At 46.1% G+C, this 19,072-nt stretch overlaps 1 protein-coding gene across 1 annotated transcript in view; it reads left to right on the top strand.

Moving 5' to 3' along the window:
• The first annotated feature begins 5,495 nt into the window (after positions 1–5,495).
• The window catches only part of LOC102557795 (ectonucleotide pyrophosphatase/phosphodiesterase family member 7-like), a 70,250-nt gene continuing 56,673 nt past the window's right edge, over positions 5,496–19,072 (top strand). Inside the window, exon 1 of the mRNA XM_006265109.2 lies at positions 5,496–5,751. Coding sequence (XP_006265171.1) covers positions 5,496–5,751 — 256 coding nt within the window. The remainder of the gene's footprint in view (positions 5,752–19,072) is intronic.

The following is a 19,072-nucleotide window of genomic DNA, read 5'->3' as shown; positions in this document are numbered from 1 at the left end:
CCTTTTCATTTTTCAGTCGAGTTCTGAGCCAGGAAGTGGAACGTGGTAGCTGATTTCCTGTCCCATTCCACAACTGATGGAGATGAGTGGTGGTCCGAGGCTGGAAGGGAAATGGAGAATATTGAAGAAAAGACATTGGACTAACAAAGTGAAGAGGATCTTCTAACTAAAGGGGGAGCTATGTAGCAGGGAGACACTACCCCTGTTATGGGAATGTTCGGGGAAAAGCACCCAATTTGAGGACTTTCTGTCGGACCCATGGAACTGGGTGACACCTTGACTGTTCACCCATCCAAGACACTAAATACCTGCTTTGGACTTTGGTGAAGCATCCATTACTAGCTGACAGTGACGAGGTGCTCAAGCAGATTGAGATAACTAAAGGCTTAATTGCCAATCAAGTCTTCCCGGCTGGCGGCAGACAGCCGGAGATTGACAACAGCTGGGTGGAAACATTGTATAAAGGACTGTCGATGTGATCAGCTGATCCCCAGAAGGGGAAGAGGAGCCGAGGGTTTAGATGCCAGAGACGACAAGCAGCCTGCACAGAAGTACAGGAGATGAGAGAGAGAGAGAGAGAGATTCGCCAAGAACTTCTTGTTGAAGTGGTGAGTGCTGGGCATCCGACCTGTTGGAAGACAAGTTGCTGATTCAGCCAGATGATTGCAGCTCCATCCGGATCTGTGACAGGGACATTGCTGCAGTGAACTGATAAGCGGGGCAAGCTTGCAAACACCCACCCGGTGAGTGTTTATTGCGGGACTGATATGTGAATTGGGAACGTGTAGGGAGAGCCGACTGAGGGACATATAGCTGGCAGCTAGCCGAGTTGCACTTCTTGTGAGCGAGCATTGTTGATGCTCATTATTAAAACTAAGCGAGCACTCCTCTCGTGTGGTATCCCCCTTTAATCACTCCCATCAAAGTCATGGCAGGAGAGATTGACACCAAAACGAGGGAAAATGAAGCTATAACATCTTGTTATGTGCCTTAGAAGAACACGCTCACAGTCAGCAATGTACAACAGACACCTAACTGTCTGTCATCTGCCTGTCAGGCACAGGTAATACCACTTCTGATAGCCCAGAGCCAGGCACAGTAGTAGAACCTGCATAGAATAGGCTCTGCAAGGAAATCTCCAAGATCCAGCACCAGATGAAGGGGAGATGGCCAAACATTCATTTCAAAAGACTGAAGTGATTTGGATGGAGCTAAGGAAGCACATGGAGGACTTCAAGCTCTGGTACGTCACCATGTACCCAACGATTCCTTCCACCGTTGACTCAGAAGGTCCTTGGTGTCTGAGTTCTACAGGCTGCTGCACCACTTGTGAATCCCTAAAAATCCACAATCCTGAAAAAAAAATTCATTTTCCACATTATGGATGGAAAGAAGTCCTCCTATCAAAATCACATGTTGTTATGATGATCATATTATTAACCTTTCTTCTTATTAATGTAAATTTCTTAGAGCATCACCCTCATTGTCTCTCTCTGGTCCAATGGGTGGAAGCCAGTTTTTTGGTACTGATCTTCAAACTTAAGAGCAGAATGACCAAACAGAATAGAGGGGAGGTGCAGGATGGTGACAGAACCTCACTAAGCAATGTGGCGTGGCAATGCCCACGTCTCTGGGTCCATTCAGGTAATTCAGCTGATTCACCCAGCATCCAACACCTTGTTGACCTAACCTCTCAGCTAGGTCGCACAAAATTACGCCCTCTTCCTAGCATACCCAAAGGCAAATCACACAGAGAAACAAGTTTTCCACCCCCTTTGGGCCTGACAATCAGCTGGCAGATGAACTTCACTTTCCATAGCAAAGCTCTGACAGAGAAATGGTTTTTTGTTTTTGTTTTTTTGCTCCAGTCACCCTGATCTCTCACAATGAGGGCTAATGGACTTGCCTTTTTAAACTCCTTGTTCAGAGCTTGACACCTGCTTCTACCATGCGACAGGGGGCACGTTTACATGTGCTTATTGCTGTCAGGCATGCGTCTGCACATGTGCCCAGGATCACAGCACATTGAGCCAGGGCAGAGCATCCCCAGCTGACAAGGGACACTGAGGGTCAGCAGAGGTGCTGGAGCATGACTGTGCTTCAGCATGGAGCTAGCTGAAAGACAGCCCCAACATTGAAGCATCCTTGTGCCCCAGTCAGCCCCTCCAGCATCTACATATGCACTGCTCAGGAGTTTTTTAACTTCACAGCAGGATATTACTTGTACATACAAGTACAAGTAAATACAAGTACTATCCTGCTGCAGAGTAACTATGTTTACTCCAGCCTAGGAGGGGTGCACATGTAGACACCAAGATGTTTACTGCACAGCTAATTAGTCTATTGTACAGTAAACATCTCACGTAGAGGCAGCCAGGATGTGTTTGATTAGGTCTCTAGCAGCATGCTGCCTCCTTGTTGACTTGTGGAATTTGTACACCTCATTACAAGGAGACAGAGCTTTCTTGGGTTTGATTCTCTCCACGGCATTTATCTTCTCTACCTTGTGAAGCCCTTTTGCAAATACAAATGCAGGTTTCTTAGGTTGCCAAAAGAACAGAGCAATGATATAATTAGACTCATTTCCACTGCCTTGATATTCTAGTGGTAATAAAGAAGGGTTTTGTAGATTATGGACTTAGTCTCCATTGAGATATTCTCCATTGAAGGAATGGATCGCACGGACACAGCTTGTCCAAATAGTCACTGATCTGTTCATTTATTTTATCTTTATCAAATTCTCTGAAGTCCTTTCTCTCTGCTTCAGTACATTCTCATGGATTCTTCATCCTGTGTTTAGATTCTCAACCAACTTGCTCTTTACTGTCTAAGTCTGAGCTAAAACTTTAGACTCCGGAAGAAATAAGGGAGCATTAAGTATCTGTTCTGCCTCACTAATTCCATCAAAGATTTCTCATTATTCATTGCTGGCAGTTTAATTTTCTTCTCTCTCCTTTCCTAGAATAGTCCAGTTTTAATTACTGACCTTCTTTTCTGAACATTATGGTTTTCCTCTCTGTCTGGGCTCTCTGATGACTCACTTGGCACATTATCACCACAGTTACTCAGCTGTTGGAAGGTATGGTTGGACTTGGCATCCAAATCTCATGGTAAAACTGAGGGGTCAAATTGTCAAATGGCTTCTAAAAATATATCTACCTACCATGTTCATCTGAGGGTAAAAAAAAGTCCAGATGCCTTTCACATATAGACAGACATTGAGATTTACAAATAACCATTCTTTGTGTGCGAATATGGACATTTCTATACACTGGCTCCTAAAGAATTCTCATATGATGCTGGGACACTTGCAAAAGCCTTTTGAAAAAAGGGATCTTACAACTTTGCCATTTTATAAATTCCCAACAACTGGCATTCTTGAAATCAAGATGTGATAACTTTCTAAAAAGATACGATACAGTTCAAGCAGAAGCTCTGAGTTTATTGTGGAAGTTACTGGGGGGGGACAGGTTCTTTTACATGTTATGTAAGAGCCTCAGTCTATATGATAATAATGTTCCCATATTTATTTAAAAATCTATTAATCTGCATAGTCACCCCAATCATCTTTTAACAATGACAGCTCTAGCTAAGGTGCCCTGGTAGCTTCTTCCATCATTTCACTGTACCTTTTTAGATGCTTCCTTGATTAAAGAGCAAGTTCTTTAGTGGATGGCAATTCTTACACATCAAGGACATCCTAACACTAACCAGATTTCTGTTCAACAGTTAGTCATAGATGGAAGAGTTTTTGTTCTTCTTTCTCATGGTCTGAAAGATGAGACTTCTCATGAGCTGACGTCTTCATCTGAACTTGTTATTTTACATGTTCATACAGTAAGTATCCCTGAAATGAGAGATCCATTACAGTAGGAAATACTCCAGATTTTTTTTTTAAATATGACCATTATTTCTAAAAATAATTCATGATTTTGCACATGTGTCTAGCTGGAAACATCTCTGGGGGGGCCTATTTGCGGAAACTACACCCTCTGGCTAGGGACAAACATTCAAAAAGCTGGAGCCTGAATTGATTCAATCTTTACAGGTTAGCTTAACCTACCTAGATTGAACCAATCTGCAAGTGAATAGACATTCAGGAAATACAGGCACTAGGGCTGTGCAAAATTTCACTAGCTGTTTCGTTTCGACAGTTTCAATTCATTTTGACCTCAAAACAGAGAAATAGAAACAAAACAAAACAAAACAAAGGGCTTCGAAACAGCCTCGAAATGAAACGAGGGCAGTTGAAATGTTTCAAAACATTTCAAAATGTTTCGAGTTTCGAAGCTGAAGCAGGGCTTGCCTGCAGGGAAACGGACAGTAAGGGGGGGGGGGGGGGAAGAGGAGGAAGGAGGGCAGAAAAGAGGAAAGAAAGGCTTTGTCACAGTTTGGCTGCCTGTGATGCTGCTGGTGCTACTGTGCTGCTCCTCACTACGTTATTATTTTACCTAATGTTATTTAAAGTGGTGGACCAGGATGAGGCTGTAGGGGAAGAGAATGGCTCATTGGGGAACACTACCATGTCGTGTAGAGGCCCCAGCACCTGTGAGGGCATGCCTTAATACACACACAAAATCACACATCACAAGTTTTGCTTGCCAGCAGCTTCAGGTGCAGTTTCCCAGAAACCCCTATACCTATCTCCTTGAAACCTGACAGGCTTCATGGCTTCAGCAGGGGCTACCATGCCTCCTGCTTTCACCCACCCTGTGCCTTCACACTTACAAGTGACACAAGTTTTGCTTTCAAGACTTTGAGGTGCAGTGTCCCAGAAACTCCTGCACCTATCTTCGGCAGACTTCATGCCCTCAGAAGGGGCTACCAATCCTGTTCTTTTCATCCAGATCTGCCAAAAAATGACAAAATTACAGGCAGTTTCATGCATCCCCATTATAGCCTATGAGCGAAACATTGAAACAGCATTGAAACAGTGAAACAGTTTCGACGAAACAAAAAGAAACAGCAGTTTTGAAACAAAACAAAACTCAAAATGAAACACTGTCCTGTCAAAATGGAGAAACGGAAGTCAAAATGAAACAGTGCTGTTTCGCTTGGCCCTAACAGGCACATGCCGACAGTGGCGCAGGCCAAAAGTCAGGGAGCGTTAGAGCAGCTCTTGGCTGCAGGGAAGATGTGTTGGGCAGGCATGGCCAGTCTGGGCAGTAGCTTCAAAGGGAGGGGGTTTAATTCCCCCCTCCCTGTCCCACCGGCATGGACCCAATCCGGGGTTTGCCTGCAGCTGCCCGCTTATTGCTGCAGCAGCAGGGGCAGGGGCATGGCTAGATGGCAGCCGGCATGGCCACCTGAGGCAAAGGGGACAGGGACAGGGTTTATTCCTCCCTCCACCCTCCTCTGTCCCCTCTGCACCCCTTCTGTCCCCTCTGCACCTATGAACATCCTTATCTAGCTTGAGCTTTGCTCTCATTAACCACAGATAAAAAGGAGAAAAGCAGAACTACACAGGCTCCTACTCTTCTCTTAGCAATCTCAGCATGAAGAAACTCAGCTGTCTCGTACTGCTGCTTGCCCTCCTGAAACTAAATGCTTGCCATCCACTTGGTAGGAACCAGAAGGAAAAAAACTTTAACAAACTGCTTCTTGTTTCTTTTGATGGATTTCGCTGGGATTATGACCAGGACGTTTACACACCAAACATGGATCGTCTGGTAAATGAGGGAGTGAAGGCAAAATACATCACTCCTCCCTTCGTGACTATGACTTCTCCATCACATTTTACAACCATTACTGGTAGGTCCTGTCACAAAGCCTGCTCAATTCTTTTTCACTATTCAAAAATTGTGTTTACTTCTAAAACAAATTACTGATAAATTGACTAACCCTTACTGGCTAATCTTAATTTAATCATTTTGAATAATTTGTTAGCACAGCTGCAATAATTACAAGTAGGCTTTTGTTTATTAATAAAGATATTCATAACAGATAAGGAATGAGCGCTGGGGCAAATAGATCTGTTTATCTCTAGAAAGAACAAACCCGCCCCCTCCTCTCCCGCTCACACTCTCAATCTTTCTAATTCATTCTATGGCATTTTTGAGAGCCAAGATGACTACTGTAAGTTTTCTTAACTAAGACCATACTGTGCCATCCAAATTCCAATGAATGCAAGCACAGCTGAGGAAGTTGAAAGATTATTGTATTTTCCTCACCTGTCAAGATCATTTGGAGTAGCTAAATATCCCTACAAGGAAGAGTAAAACCTAAAACCAAAAGGTTTTTTTTTATTATTATTGTATATTATAGCAACACCAAAAGTCCAGATCTAATTGGGGTATCACTGTGCTAGATCCTGCACAAACACACTTCAAAAGGTAGTCCCTGCTCCTAATTTACAGTTTAGCTCAGTTGCTGTGAAGCTGTCATAGGATTCAGTGGTCATTGAGCAGGTTTAAGTGAGGACAGAACTATAACTTGTTTCTAATTTACAACAACCATCGTAAACTAAGAGTACTATGACTAACAGAAAGAATTAAAACTAACTGAAGACTGTGTCTAAATGCCCTAAACTGATGGGAAAATCTCAACCTGTTACAGGTACAATGCTTTCTAGAAAACAGTTCCAAGTCTGTTTCCATTTCATGGTGCCTGTTGTAAATTAGACAACAAGTTATAATTCTGTCCTCACCTAAACCTGCTCAATGCCCACTGAATCCTGTGAGAGCTTCACAGCAACTGAGCTAGACTGTAAATTAAGGGCAGGGACTATCTTTTGAAGTGTGTTTGTGCATCATCTAGTACAGTGATACTCCAATTAGATCCGGACTTCTGGTGCTGCTATAATATACAGCAAAAGCTTTGTTATGTGGCACCCATGGGGAATGGGGGGTGCCAGATAACAAAATATGCCAGTTAATTGAGAGGCCCAAACAGGCGTCTTTGCCTGTTTGGGCTGCTGCTTCTCCCGCCGCATCCGGAGTGTCCCCCTCACCTCCCACCGCATCACTGACCCTCCCACAGGCCCCATGGGCTCCTGCTATGCCCTGGGCCGTGCTATGCCTTGGGCTGTGGGGGCTTGGCAAAACCAGAAGTGCCACGGTGTGCACTTCTGGTTTCACTTTTACCTTACAAGCCAGCATGCCAGTTAATAGAGCATGCCAGCTTGTAAGATGCCAATTAAGGCAGCTCTTACTGTACCTAGATCATCCCTGACCAGTAACTGCCCAACCTCTTGTGATGGAGAGTCCAAAACTTACCTAGGCAGTCTATTCCACTGCCTCACTATTCTAATAGTGAAGAAGTTTTTCCAGATATCTAACTAAATTTATTTTGCTACAACTTCAAGCCACTGGTCTGCAACCTCCACTTTGCAGCAAGAGAGAAAAGGTGCTTTCCCTCTTCCTTATGGAAGACCTTCAGCTGTTTGAAGACCGCTATCATATCCCCCCCTTAAGCACCTTTTCTGCAAGCTGGGCATGCATTCACCTTTTGTACGGCTGCATCACACCGTGGTGCACCAAGACTCCCAACTCCTTTTCCAGCCACCCAAGTGTCCCCCATTTTGTATCTGTGTTTTTTTATTCCTCCTGAGGTATAGCACCTTGCATTTGTCCACACTGAACTTCACCCTGTTAGATCTAGCCAAGCTTTCCAATCAGTCGAGTTCGTTCTGAATTGCATGCTCATTCTCCTACATGTTCACAATCCTTCCTAGTTTTGCCACAGAATCATAGAATTATCTGCAAACTTCCTCAAGAAGCTTTCTATGCCAGCATCCAAATCATTAATAAATATGATAAACAGCACTGGGACAAGGCAGACCCCTGTGGGACTCCACTTGAAACCTCCTGCCATTCTGCTATGGACCCATTAATAATTACCCTTTGCATGCAGGTATTGAGCCAGTTAACTATCCACCTTGTAGTAGTTTATTTAGTCCATATTTCTCCACTTATTTTATGAGAAGTTCATGTGGAACCTTGTCAAAAGCCTTGCTGAAGTCCATGTTGCAGGGGTTCAGGGTTTTTGAACCCGAAAGCTTGCTTAATAAATATTCTCCAACTATTTGGGTTGGTCTAATAAAAGATATCAAATTCACTCAAGGAACCTTGTCTTGCTGAAGTCCAGATACTCTATATCCTCAGCATTCCCTTCACCCACCCAAGTAGTTACTTTGTCAAAGAAGGAGATCCGGTTTGTTTGACTTGATTTGTTTTTCATAAATCCATGCTGGCTGCTTGCAGTCAGCCTTTCCTCCTCCAGATGCTTGCAAATGGCCTTCCTTGGGATATGCTTCAGCAACTTACCAGGTATTGAGGTGAAGCTAACTGGTCTGTAGTTCCCCAGGTCCTCCTTCTTGCCTTTTTTAAAGAGGGGCACTACATTTCCCTTTTCCAGTCCTCTGGTACCTACCTGTCTCCCATGACTTCATAAAGATCATTGCCAAGGGCTCTTAGATCTCCTTTGCCAGTTACTTTAGGATCCTGGGATGAAGCTCATCTGGCCCTTCTGACTAAAATTCATTCAGTCAACAAAAGCTCTCTGATTGTCTCTTTTGTTATCTCCTTCCTCAGCTTACCACCTTTTTTATCCAGATAATCCCTATTAGGTGTCTGGAATCTTAATTTTTTGTGAATACTGAGGCAAAGTAGCTGTTGAGCAGCTCCATCTTCTTTGTATCTTAGGTTAAGAGTTCCACTTGGCTTGTTAACAGAGGACCCACAGCCTCCTTGGTCCTTCTTTTCTGGCCAACACACTTATAGAACCTCTTTTTATTGTCCTTAACCTTTCTTGCCAGGTGCAGCTTCTTCTTTATCTTTGCCTTTTTGATTTTGTCCTTGCAGGTTCTTGCTATTTCTCAGTACACATCCCGATAACCTGCCCATTATTCCATTGTCTGCATGCTTTCTTTTTTGCATTTGAGGCATTTTAGAAGCTTCCTGTGAAGCCACATTGGTCTGTTGCCATTCTTCTTGTGCTTTCATTGTGTTGGGATAGTTTCGTGTTGAGATTCCAATACAGGCAGTCCTCGACTTACAACGTTTCGTACTTACAACGTTTATAAATTGACACCGTTTCAACTTTCTGACATCAGTTTCAACTTTACAATGCTTGATCCAATGCCACACTGTGTCGCCCATCTCCCTGGAAAACATCTGTCCAGACTTCCTTGGACACCTTCTTTAAGTAAGCAGCCAAGACTCCAGAAAAATGTGCAGACAAGACTCCTGAGAAGACTCCAGCCAAGAACCCTTCAAAAAGTCCAGCAAAGTCACCTCAAAGTCCTTCCAAATCAATATAATTGCTATTTACAATATAAATACATTAATGTAGCTACATTACTCATCTATAATTGATTGAGTATAAAATTCTGGGTTATTTTTGGTAAAAATAGGGTATCAGGCCTTGGTTCAGGAGCCACTCCCCCATTTATAACATTGTTTCCTATGGAAAAATTGGTTCCAAGTTACAATGTTTTGACTTAAGACATGGTTTTCAGGAACTAATCGTGTCATAAGTCCGAAGACTGCCTTTACTGTGCCCCTTAGAAGCTCCCAGCCCTTTATTCTTTAATCTATCTTCTCTTGACACCATGCCTATTAGCTCCCTGAGTCAGATGTAATCCACATTTTTGAAATCTAGCATCCTAATTTTGCTGACCTTATGCTTTCTCTGTCTCAGGAGCTGGAATTCATTCATATCGTCACTTCCTCCCAAGTTACCTATCACCTTCACACCCTCCACCAATTATTCCCTGTTGGTCTGGTCAAGATCCAAGATAAATAATCCCCTAGTTGTATCCTCTCTTTTCCAGAAGAGAAAGATGTCCTCCATGCAAGTTAGGAACTGGCTTGACATTACAGACTCCTATACACATCCACAGAGCTTGCTGGAAGTCAAGCACATTGGAGCAGGCAGGATTAATTGAGTCTGCTGGAGCACGGAAATTGATGCGCTCTGGCAGCCTTCCGTGTCATGCGTTACCACACATCTCTGTGTTGAAAAAATGGCAGCGGGGCACTTTGAAATAAAACACATTCAATGAGCTTTAACTCAAAACTCCCTGCCACCATTTTTTCAGTGTGGGGATGTGCAGTGACACTGATACATGTGACGCACGTGTGCTTTTAATTAGCACAGCTCACCAATTAAAGCACCCAACACGGCGTCCTGCAGCACATGTAAAAATGGCCTTTATGTTTGGCTGCATTATTCTTTCAGCAGATGTCTGGAAAATTGAAGTCTCCTATCAGTATCATCCCATAATTTTTGGACAGATTTGTCATCAGCTTGAAGAGTGCCTCATCCATCTTGACCATCCTATTATGACCAGGTGACCTATCACCTGGACAAGGGAGAGGAGATTGATGTCATATATCTTAACTTTAAAAAAGCCTTTGGTCTGGTATCCCGTGATCACCTCATGGCAAAACTGGCCAACTGTGGCCTCAGGTCCACCACGATACACTGGCTGGGGTATTAGCTACATGGCTGGACCCAGAGTGTGATGGTTGATGGAAGTTAATTGTCATGGTGTGCTGTGACCAGTGGGGTCCCTCAAGGCTCTGTCGTTGGACCTATATTATTCAACATCTTCATTAATGATGTGGACATTGGAGTCAGAAGTGGACTGGCCAATTTCACCAACAACACCAAACTTTGGGGTAAAGCATCCTCACCTGAGGACAGGAGGGTGATCCAGGCTGTCCTTTACAGGCTCAGGAAATGGGCAGACAAGAACCTGATGATGTTTAACACTGAAAAATGAAAGGTTCTCCACCTTGGGAGGAAAAACCCGCAGCATGCTTATAGGCTCGGCAGTGCTATGCTGGCTGGCACTATGGACAAAAGGGACTTGGAGGTCATGATTGACCACAGGATGAACATGAGCCTTCAATGCGATGATGCTGCTAGTAAAGAGAGCAAAACGCTAGCTTGCATCCATAGATGCTTCTCAAGCAAATCCCAGGATTTCTTTCTCCCCTTGTACTCAGCCTTGGTGAGGCCACAGCTGGAGTACTGTGTCCAGTTTTAGGCTCCACAATTCAAAAAGGATGTAGAGAAGCTTGAGAGAGTCCAGAGAAGAGCCACGCGCATGATCAGAGGTCAGGAAAATAGACCTTATGATGAGAGGCTGAGAGCTACAGGACTCTTCAGCCTGGAAAAGCGCAGGCTCAGGGGTGATCTGATGACTGCCTATAAGTTTATAAGGGTACTCACCAATATCTGGGGGAACGTTTGTCCACCAGAGCGCCCCAAGGGATGACAAGGTCGAACGGTCATAAACTCCTCCAAGACCATTTCAGGCTGGACATAAGGAAGAACTTCTTTACTTTCTGAGCCCCCAAGGTCTGGAATAGCCCGCCTTTGAAGGTGGTTCAAGCACCTACTTTGAACGCCTTCAAGAGAAATTTGGATGTTTATCTTGCTGGAATCCTATGACCCCAGCTGAATTCCTGTCCCTGGGGCGGGGGGCTGGACTTGATGATCTTCCAAAGTTCCTTCCAGCCCTAGTGTCTATGAAATCTATGAAATCTCCTCTTCCTGATTAGGTGGCTTATAATAAATCCCCACCATCATATTGGTGCTGCATCTTTCACCTTTCATCTTCACCCAAATCCATTCTATTTTGCCATCTTCTTCTTCCTGAATCAGGGAACAAGTATATGTGTTTCTGACATAAAAGGTAGCACCACTACCTTTTTCTCCCTATCTTGTCCTTCTGAAACAGAATGTAATCCTCAATGTTCATATTCCAGTCATAAGGGCTATCCCATCAGGTCTTAGTGGTACAGATCATATCATAGTTCTTTTCACAGACTGCAGCTTCCAGCTTATCTTGTTTATTCCCCATACTTCTCATATTTGTATACATGCATTGGATGTATTTTGCATTTTGATCTCCTCATTTCCTTTTTGTGCCACTTGTTGCAGTCCTGTAGCTCGCTGTCCTTTTCACAGAGGTGAGTTGCTTCTTCAAGTCTTTTCCCCTCTGGACTTCATACTCTGTTGCTGGAGGGTTTTGATCACCATCCCCTGTGGAACCTTCCTTACCAGGTTGGCCAGATAATGCCCAAAGATCCTCTTTCCCATTCTTGTCAGATGGGTCCCATCTCTTGATAGCAGCCCTCCTCCCAAGAACATCTACCTATTCTGAAAGAAGCTGAAGCTTTCACATGGATATCACCATCTCAGCCACATGTTCACTTCCAGGATATGACAGTCTCTGCCTGGACCCCTGCCTTCCATGAGAAGAATCAATGAGAACACCACTTGTGCTTCAAGCTCCTTAATCCTTCTGCCAAGAGTCTCATAGTCACCTCTGATCTGTTCAGTGTAATTCCTGACCGTATCGTTGGTCCCTATGTGGACCATTAGGAAGGGCTAGTGGTCCAAAGGGTGGATGAACTTTGGCAGACTCTCTGTGATGTCCTGAATTTTGGATCCAGGCAGGCAGCACACCTCCCAAATCTGGATGACAAATTGGTACCTCTGTCCCATGCAGAAGGAAGTCACCATCCTCCACCACTCTTCTCTTCCTTCTTGGGGCTGTGGTCCTGGACCCCATGTCCTTGGGGCCTTGTACTTCCTGCTCTCTGGGATGCTGCCTCCTCTGCCTAATGCCTGCAGATGTTCCTTCCGCTGCCTCTTCCTCAGCAGTTCACTATAGAGTGCTTAAAAGAAGTTGCTGATTTTAGTCGACTCCTTTTCAATTCTGGGGGCCCTCCTTCTTTGAGTAGTCACATGCTGCCACTTCTTGCCATTGCCCTTTGGCCCCTCCAGTACCAGCCTAATGTAACCCAAGGGATGTCCCTGCCCATTATGGGACAGGAAGGCCTGGGTGAGGGAGATTCCTTACCCTCCATCAATGCTGACCTTGTGAAGGAACACCTTGAGAGGCTGAACACCTTCAAGTCAGCTGGCCCTGACAGCTTACACCCCAGGATACTCAAGGATCTGGCAAGCGTGATAGCTCAGCCCCTGGCAAGGATCTTTGAGAACTCCTGGCACTCTGGTGAAGTGCCCGAGGATTGGAAGAAGGCCAATGTGATGCCTATCTTCAAAAAGGGAGGAAAGTGGATCTGACAAACTACAGGCCCATCAGCCTGACCTCTATCCCAGGGAAGGTCTTAGAAAAGATTATCAAAGAGACCATTCTTAACAGACTTGCTGAGGGCAACATCCTGAGGGATAGCCAGCATGGGTTTGTTGTGCGTAGGTCTTGCTTGACCAATCTTATTTCCTTTTATGACCAGGTGACCTATCACCTGGACAAGGGAGAAGAGATTGATGTTGTATATCTTGACTTCAAAAAAGCCTTCGATCTGGTATCCCATGATCACATCTTAGCAAAACTTGCCAACTGTGGCCTTGGCTTCACCACAATCCACTGGCTGGGGAATTGACTCCATGGTCAGACCCAGAGGGTGGTGGTTGATGGAAGTCAATCATCGTGCTGCACTGTGACCAGTGGGGTCCCTCAAGGCTCTGTCCTTGGTCCTATACTATTCAACATCTTCATTAATGATGTAGACATTGGTGTTAGAAGCAGACTGGCCAAGTTGGCTGATGACACCAAACTTTTGTGTAAAACATCCACACCTGAGGACAGGAGGGCGATCCAAGCTGACCTTGACAGGCTCAGGAAATGGGTGGACGAGAACCTGATGTTGTTTAACACTGAAAAATGCAAGGTTCTCCACCTTGGGAAGAAAAACCCGTAGCATGCTTGTAGGCTCAGCAGTTCTACACGAGCTGTGGCTTCACCAAGGCCAAGTACAATGGGAGAATGACGTCCTGGGATTTACTTGAGAAGCATCTATGGATGCAAGCCAGCATTTTGCTCACTTCACTAGCTGCAGCATCACAATGATGGCTCATGTTCATCTTGTGGTCCATCATAAACCCCAAGTGCCTTTCATCTGTAGTGTACTGCATTCAGTTTTGGGCTCCACAATTCAAAAAGGATGTGGAGAAGCTTGAGAGAGTCCAGAGAAGAGCCACACGCATGATCAGGGGTCAGGAAAACAGACCTTATGATGAGAGGCTGAGAACTATGGGACTCTTCAGCCTGGAAAAGTGTAGGCTCAGGGGTGATCTGGTGGCTGCCTATAAGTTTATAAGGGGTGCTGACCAGGAACTGGGGGAACGTTTGTTCACCAGAACGGCCCAACGGATAACAAGGTCAAATGGTCACAAACTCCTCCATGACCATTTCAGGATGGACATAAGGAAGAACTTCTTTACTGTTCGAGCTCCCAAAGTCTGTAATAGACTGCTGCCTCAGGTGGTTCAAGTATCTACCTTGAATGCCTTCAAGAGAAATTTGGATGTTTATCTTGCTGGAATCCCATGATCCCTGCTGACTTCCTCCCCCTGGGATCTTCCGAGGTCCCTTCCAGCCCTAATGTCTATGAAATCTATGAAACTCTTGTCCAAGTAACCTTTCTGGATACCCATGCTTCCAATCTGTGAATCTGCTCCTCCAAGTCAGACACCAGCTTAGATTTGGTGTAGATGACCCTCAGGGAGGAACACAAGCATGGTACATCTGATACAGGTCACAATAGACCCAGACTCCATTTGTGCCTCCTTTGCTCCTTATCATAGTATCATAGTGCTTAGGGTCAGAAGGGACCTAAACAGATCATCAGGTCCGACCCCCCACCCCGGGCAGGAACGAGTGCTGGGGTCATATCACCCCAGCCAAATATCTGTCCAGCCTCCTCTTGAAGACCCCCAAGGTAGGAGAGAGCACCACCTCACTTGGGAGCCCATTCCAGAGCCTGGCAGCCCTAACTGTAAAGTAATGTCTCCTGATGTCCAGCCTGAACCTTCTCTCTAACAATTTGTGGCCATTATTCCTAGTAAGTCTGGGTGGTGCCTGGGGAAAAAGAACCTCCCCCAATTCCCATGGGATCCCACCGGTGAGTTTGTAAATGGCCACCAGATCCCCTCTCTCCCTTCTCTTGTGGAGGCTGAATAGGTTCAGGCCCTTTAGACTCTCTTCACAGGGCCTGCCCCACTGCCCCTTGACCATGTGAGTGGTCGTCTTCTGGACCCTCTCAATGCTAGCCACATCTCTCTTGAAGTGCGGCGCCCAGAACTGGACGCAGTACTCCAGCTGTGGCTTGACCAATGCCACATAGAGGGGAAGGATCACCTTCCTGGACTTGCTTGTGATGCATCTGTAGGTGCACGACAAGGTGCAGTTTGCCTTACTGACTGCTTCCTCGCATTGGTGGCTCATGTTCATCCTGAAGTCAACAATGACTCCAAGATCCCTTTCTGCCACCATATTGACAAGAAGGGTGTTCCCCAGCCTATAGGTGCATTGCTGGTTCTTTCTCCCTAGATGCAGCACCTTGCACTTGTCTCCATTGAATTCCATCCTATTCTCATCCGCCCACCTCTGTAATTTGTCTAGATCTAGCTGGATTCTGTCCCACCCCTCCAGCATGCCCACCTCGCCCCACAACTTGGTGTCATCAGTGAATTTGGACAGCGTGCATTACACACCCACATCCAGATCGCTGATAAAGATGTTGAACAGTACAGGCCCCAAGGCCAAGCCCTGGGGGACTCCACTGCCCACATCCCTCCAGGTTGAAAACAACTCTCTGGGTGCGACCATCTAGCCAATTTGCCACCCATCTGACTGTGTAGGCATCAATGCCGCAGTCACCTAGTTTTTTTAAGAGATTGTGGTAGTAACCATGTCAAAGGCCTTCTTAAAGCCCAGGAAGATGACATCCACCCCGACACCCTCATCCAGGGACTTTGTGACCTGATCATTAAAAGAAACCAGGTTAGTCAGGCAGGACCTGCCCTCAATTAACCCATGTTGTTTGCCCCTGAGCATTACCTTCCCTGCTAGGCCCTCGCAGATGTGCTTCTTGATCATTTTCTCAAAGGTCTTCACAAGGACTGAGGTAAGACTGACTGGCCTATAATTGCTGGGGTCCTCCTTTCTCCCCTTCTTGTAAATGGGGACCACACTGGCCCTTTTCCAATCCTCTGGTACCCAGCCAGTGCCTCACGAGCACTCATACAGCTGTACCTTGGAGCACACCTATGCTGTCAGGATAAAAAGAGAGAGGAGAAGGGAAAAAAACAAGAAACACCACAAGAACCTGTACACCAAGCACCCACACCAGGACCCTTGCCCATGCTTCCACGCACCCACACATATACACATACTCCCTGCTCCCTGGTTCCCTCCTATGGTGAACTCTCTAGGCAAACTCCTTCTCTGTTCATTGCCCTCTGTTTGCTGCTCCCATAGTTCGCTACAGGCTGCCTTTTTATAAGGGCTTTGTTACATAGTAATTTTGGGTGGCTCCTGGAGCTCTTAACCCCTGGATTGTCCACATATTAATACCTTAAACTGGTTTTAAGCACTCATGATGTGGCTCAAAGTTACACTGCTGCAGGGCAGGGTTATCTCTGATCCACACTACCCAGCTCCTATTCCATTAAGTTGTGGCCACTCCCCATAGATGTTCCACTGAAGCTGAAGTCCTCCAGAATCCGAGGTTGTCTCACACCCCCACCCATAGAGCAAGGATAGAAGCCTGTCCTGTCTCACCACCCCTCTGGTGTCAACTCACAGTAACAGCTCCTAGCACTGCCCCTGCTTACCAGGCCTGTAGTGGCACGTCACAGCTGTGCAGGTGAAGGACAGTCAGAGACGGTTTCTAGATGAATGGGATGCAGACACAGTAGCATGTGGAACGGAGGCTCTGCCCTGATGCCACTTGCCCAGCCGGAGTGGGGGGTGCAGGATGCAGGCATGGCTCACTCCTGACAGAACGGGGCAAGCTGCAGCAGGACATAGCCCCAGCTCCCAGTGCTGTTGCACCAGCACTGGCTGCCAAGCAGTGACAGGGCAGAGCCCCCGCTGTCAGTGCTGATGCAGGTGCAGCAGCATTGGGAGCAGAGGCTGTGCCCTGCTGCCAGCCAGAGCAAGCCACACCTTCATCGCATCACCCCCCACACTGGCTGCACAAGCAGCAGCAGGGCATAGCCCCCATGGCTGCCCTGCCCATCCCCATCTCCCACCCAACACAGCCTCCTGGCACTTAAAAAAAAAAAGCCCTGCATTCACCGGCTCTAGCAGCAGTGACTGGGGGTTGGCAGAGCTCCCCCGTGCAGCATGGGGCAGCAGGGGACAGCAGGGATCACGCCCCTTTCACCTGGCACCCACATAGCAGCTGCCCCATGGCACAGGTACAGCACGGTTCGGCAGGGTACTACACACTGTCGGGGAGCTGGGGCAGTTCTACCTGCCAGCCAGAGCCTGGCACTGCTCAGCCCCAGCAGCCCCAGGTCCCAGGCAGTGCACAGAGCCCTGCCAAGCTGTGCTGCACTTGTGCCATGGGGCCGCTGCTGCATGGCTGCCAGGTGGGGAGGTGATCCCCGCTGCCTCCCATTGCCCTGTGCTGCACAGGGAGGCTCTGCCATGAGTGCCCAGAGTCTCCAATCACTGCTGCTGCTGCTGCAGCCGGTGAGTACAGGGCTATTTTTTTTTTTAATTGCCAGGATGCTGGGGCCAGGCAGGGATGCCATCGGGGCAGGGCTGGGGTGGGGGGAAATCGAAGAGTGGGGGCTGCACATCCCCCACAGACCCTGCTACAGCTGGTAAGTGTGGGGCTTTTTTTTTTTTAAGTGCCAGGAGGCTGGGGATGGGCAGGGGATGGGGCTGTGCAGGGCAGCCATGGGGGCTTCTCCCACAGCTCATCTACCCAGGGAAAGGCAGCCCCAGCTGGAAGAGCTGCAGCTGCCCAGCTGTGCCTGCCTCTCCCCGGCTGATCCGAATCACCAAATCTCTCTGAATCAGCGCCGAATCTTCTGAAGCTGATTTTGCCAAATCCAGATCGAATCACTGTCCTCTGAATCAGCCGAATCTGAATCTGAATTGAATATTTCCCTTTTCGCACAGGTCTATAAGCTAGAACTATCACTGATCAACATTTATGTGACATATAGCATAATGTATAACAAGGCTGCCTATCCTAGCTCTACCAAAACCAGGCCCACTGAGAGCAAGCCCTGCCACCCAGTCACTCCAGAAGGGGGAAGAAAAGAAAATAACAGAGAGAGAGAGAGAGAGAAGAAAGAAAGAAAGAAAGAAAGAAAGAAAGAAAGAAAGAAAGAAAGAAAGAAAGAAAGAAAGAAAGAAAGAAAGAAAGAAAGAAAGAAAGAAAGAAAGAAAGAAAGAAAGAATTTGCGTCACTTCACGAATTTGCGTGTCATCCTTGCGCAGGGAAAGAAAGAAAGAAAGAACGCTTCACGAATTTGCGTGTCATCCTTGCGCAGGGGCCATGAAAGAAAGCAATCACGTACCATGGGGTGGGGGGGAACCCCAAATCCACCCAGGCACTAGGCAAACACTCAGCAGCAATCAATCATCCGAAGTCATGAGCACAGAGAAAAGCTTCTTCAAGGTAGTTCCCTATCTGAGCACTTAATCCCCAAAGCCACTCCTCTCTTCTTACTGCTCGGCTTTAGTTTTATAAAATGAATGTTACCTATACAACGATGATGGAAAGCCTATCAGAATTCACTGCTATTTATCTTATAAACAGGCTGTAATAAGACCCCATTTCACCCTAATGTGAAAAGGAATTATATGGGACAGGGGAAAAAAAAAGATAAAAATATTGGCAGTGTCTGTACCCAAGGAGGGTATTCCTGATGAAAACCATGATAAAATTCTCTCCTCCAGCTCAATGACTAATTAACTGGTTTGCTTCCAATGACCCGTCAGTCTTGTTAAAGGTGAAAAATTGGATGGAAGGGACATCTTTATTCTGGCTTCAGTCCTAAACTGGGTTCTGTGCTAGCGCAAGCCTGCAACCATTCATTTTAGCTGAGCTCTCTATGGATACAGGCAAGGTTTCTATACAATATCGTTGGTGTCAAGTTAGTAATAACCAATAGCTCTACTAGGCAAAGTTAATAGATTGTAAGACTGTAATATTGATAATAATATTACAGGCTACATTGGCTCATTTCCAAATCAGGACCCATCATTCCTAACAGAACCAATATTTTCTGCTTAAAGAAGCCAAAGCAGCTTATTTCTACCATATAAATAATCACAAGTAGTATA

This window comes from Alligator mississippiensis, chromosome 13 (assembly GCF_030867095.1).
Source record: "Alligator mississippiensis isolate rAllMis1 chromosome 13, rAllMis1, whole genome shotgun sequence".
Lineage (NCBI taxonomy): Eukaryota > Metazoa > Chordata > Crocodylia > Alligatoridae > Alligator > Alligator mississippiensis.
This window is presented reverse-complemented; position numbering and strand designations above follow the sequence as displayed.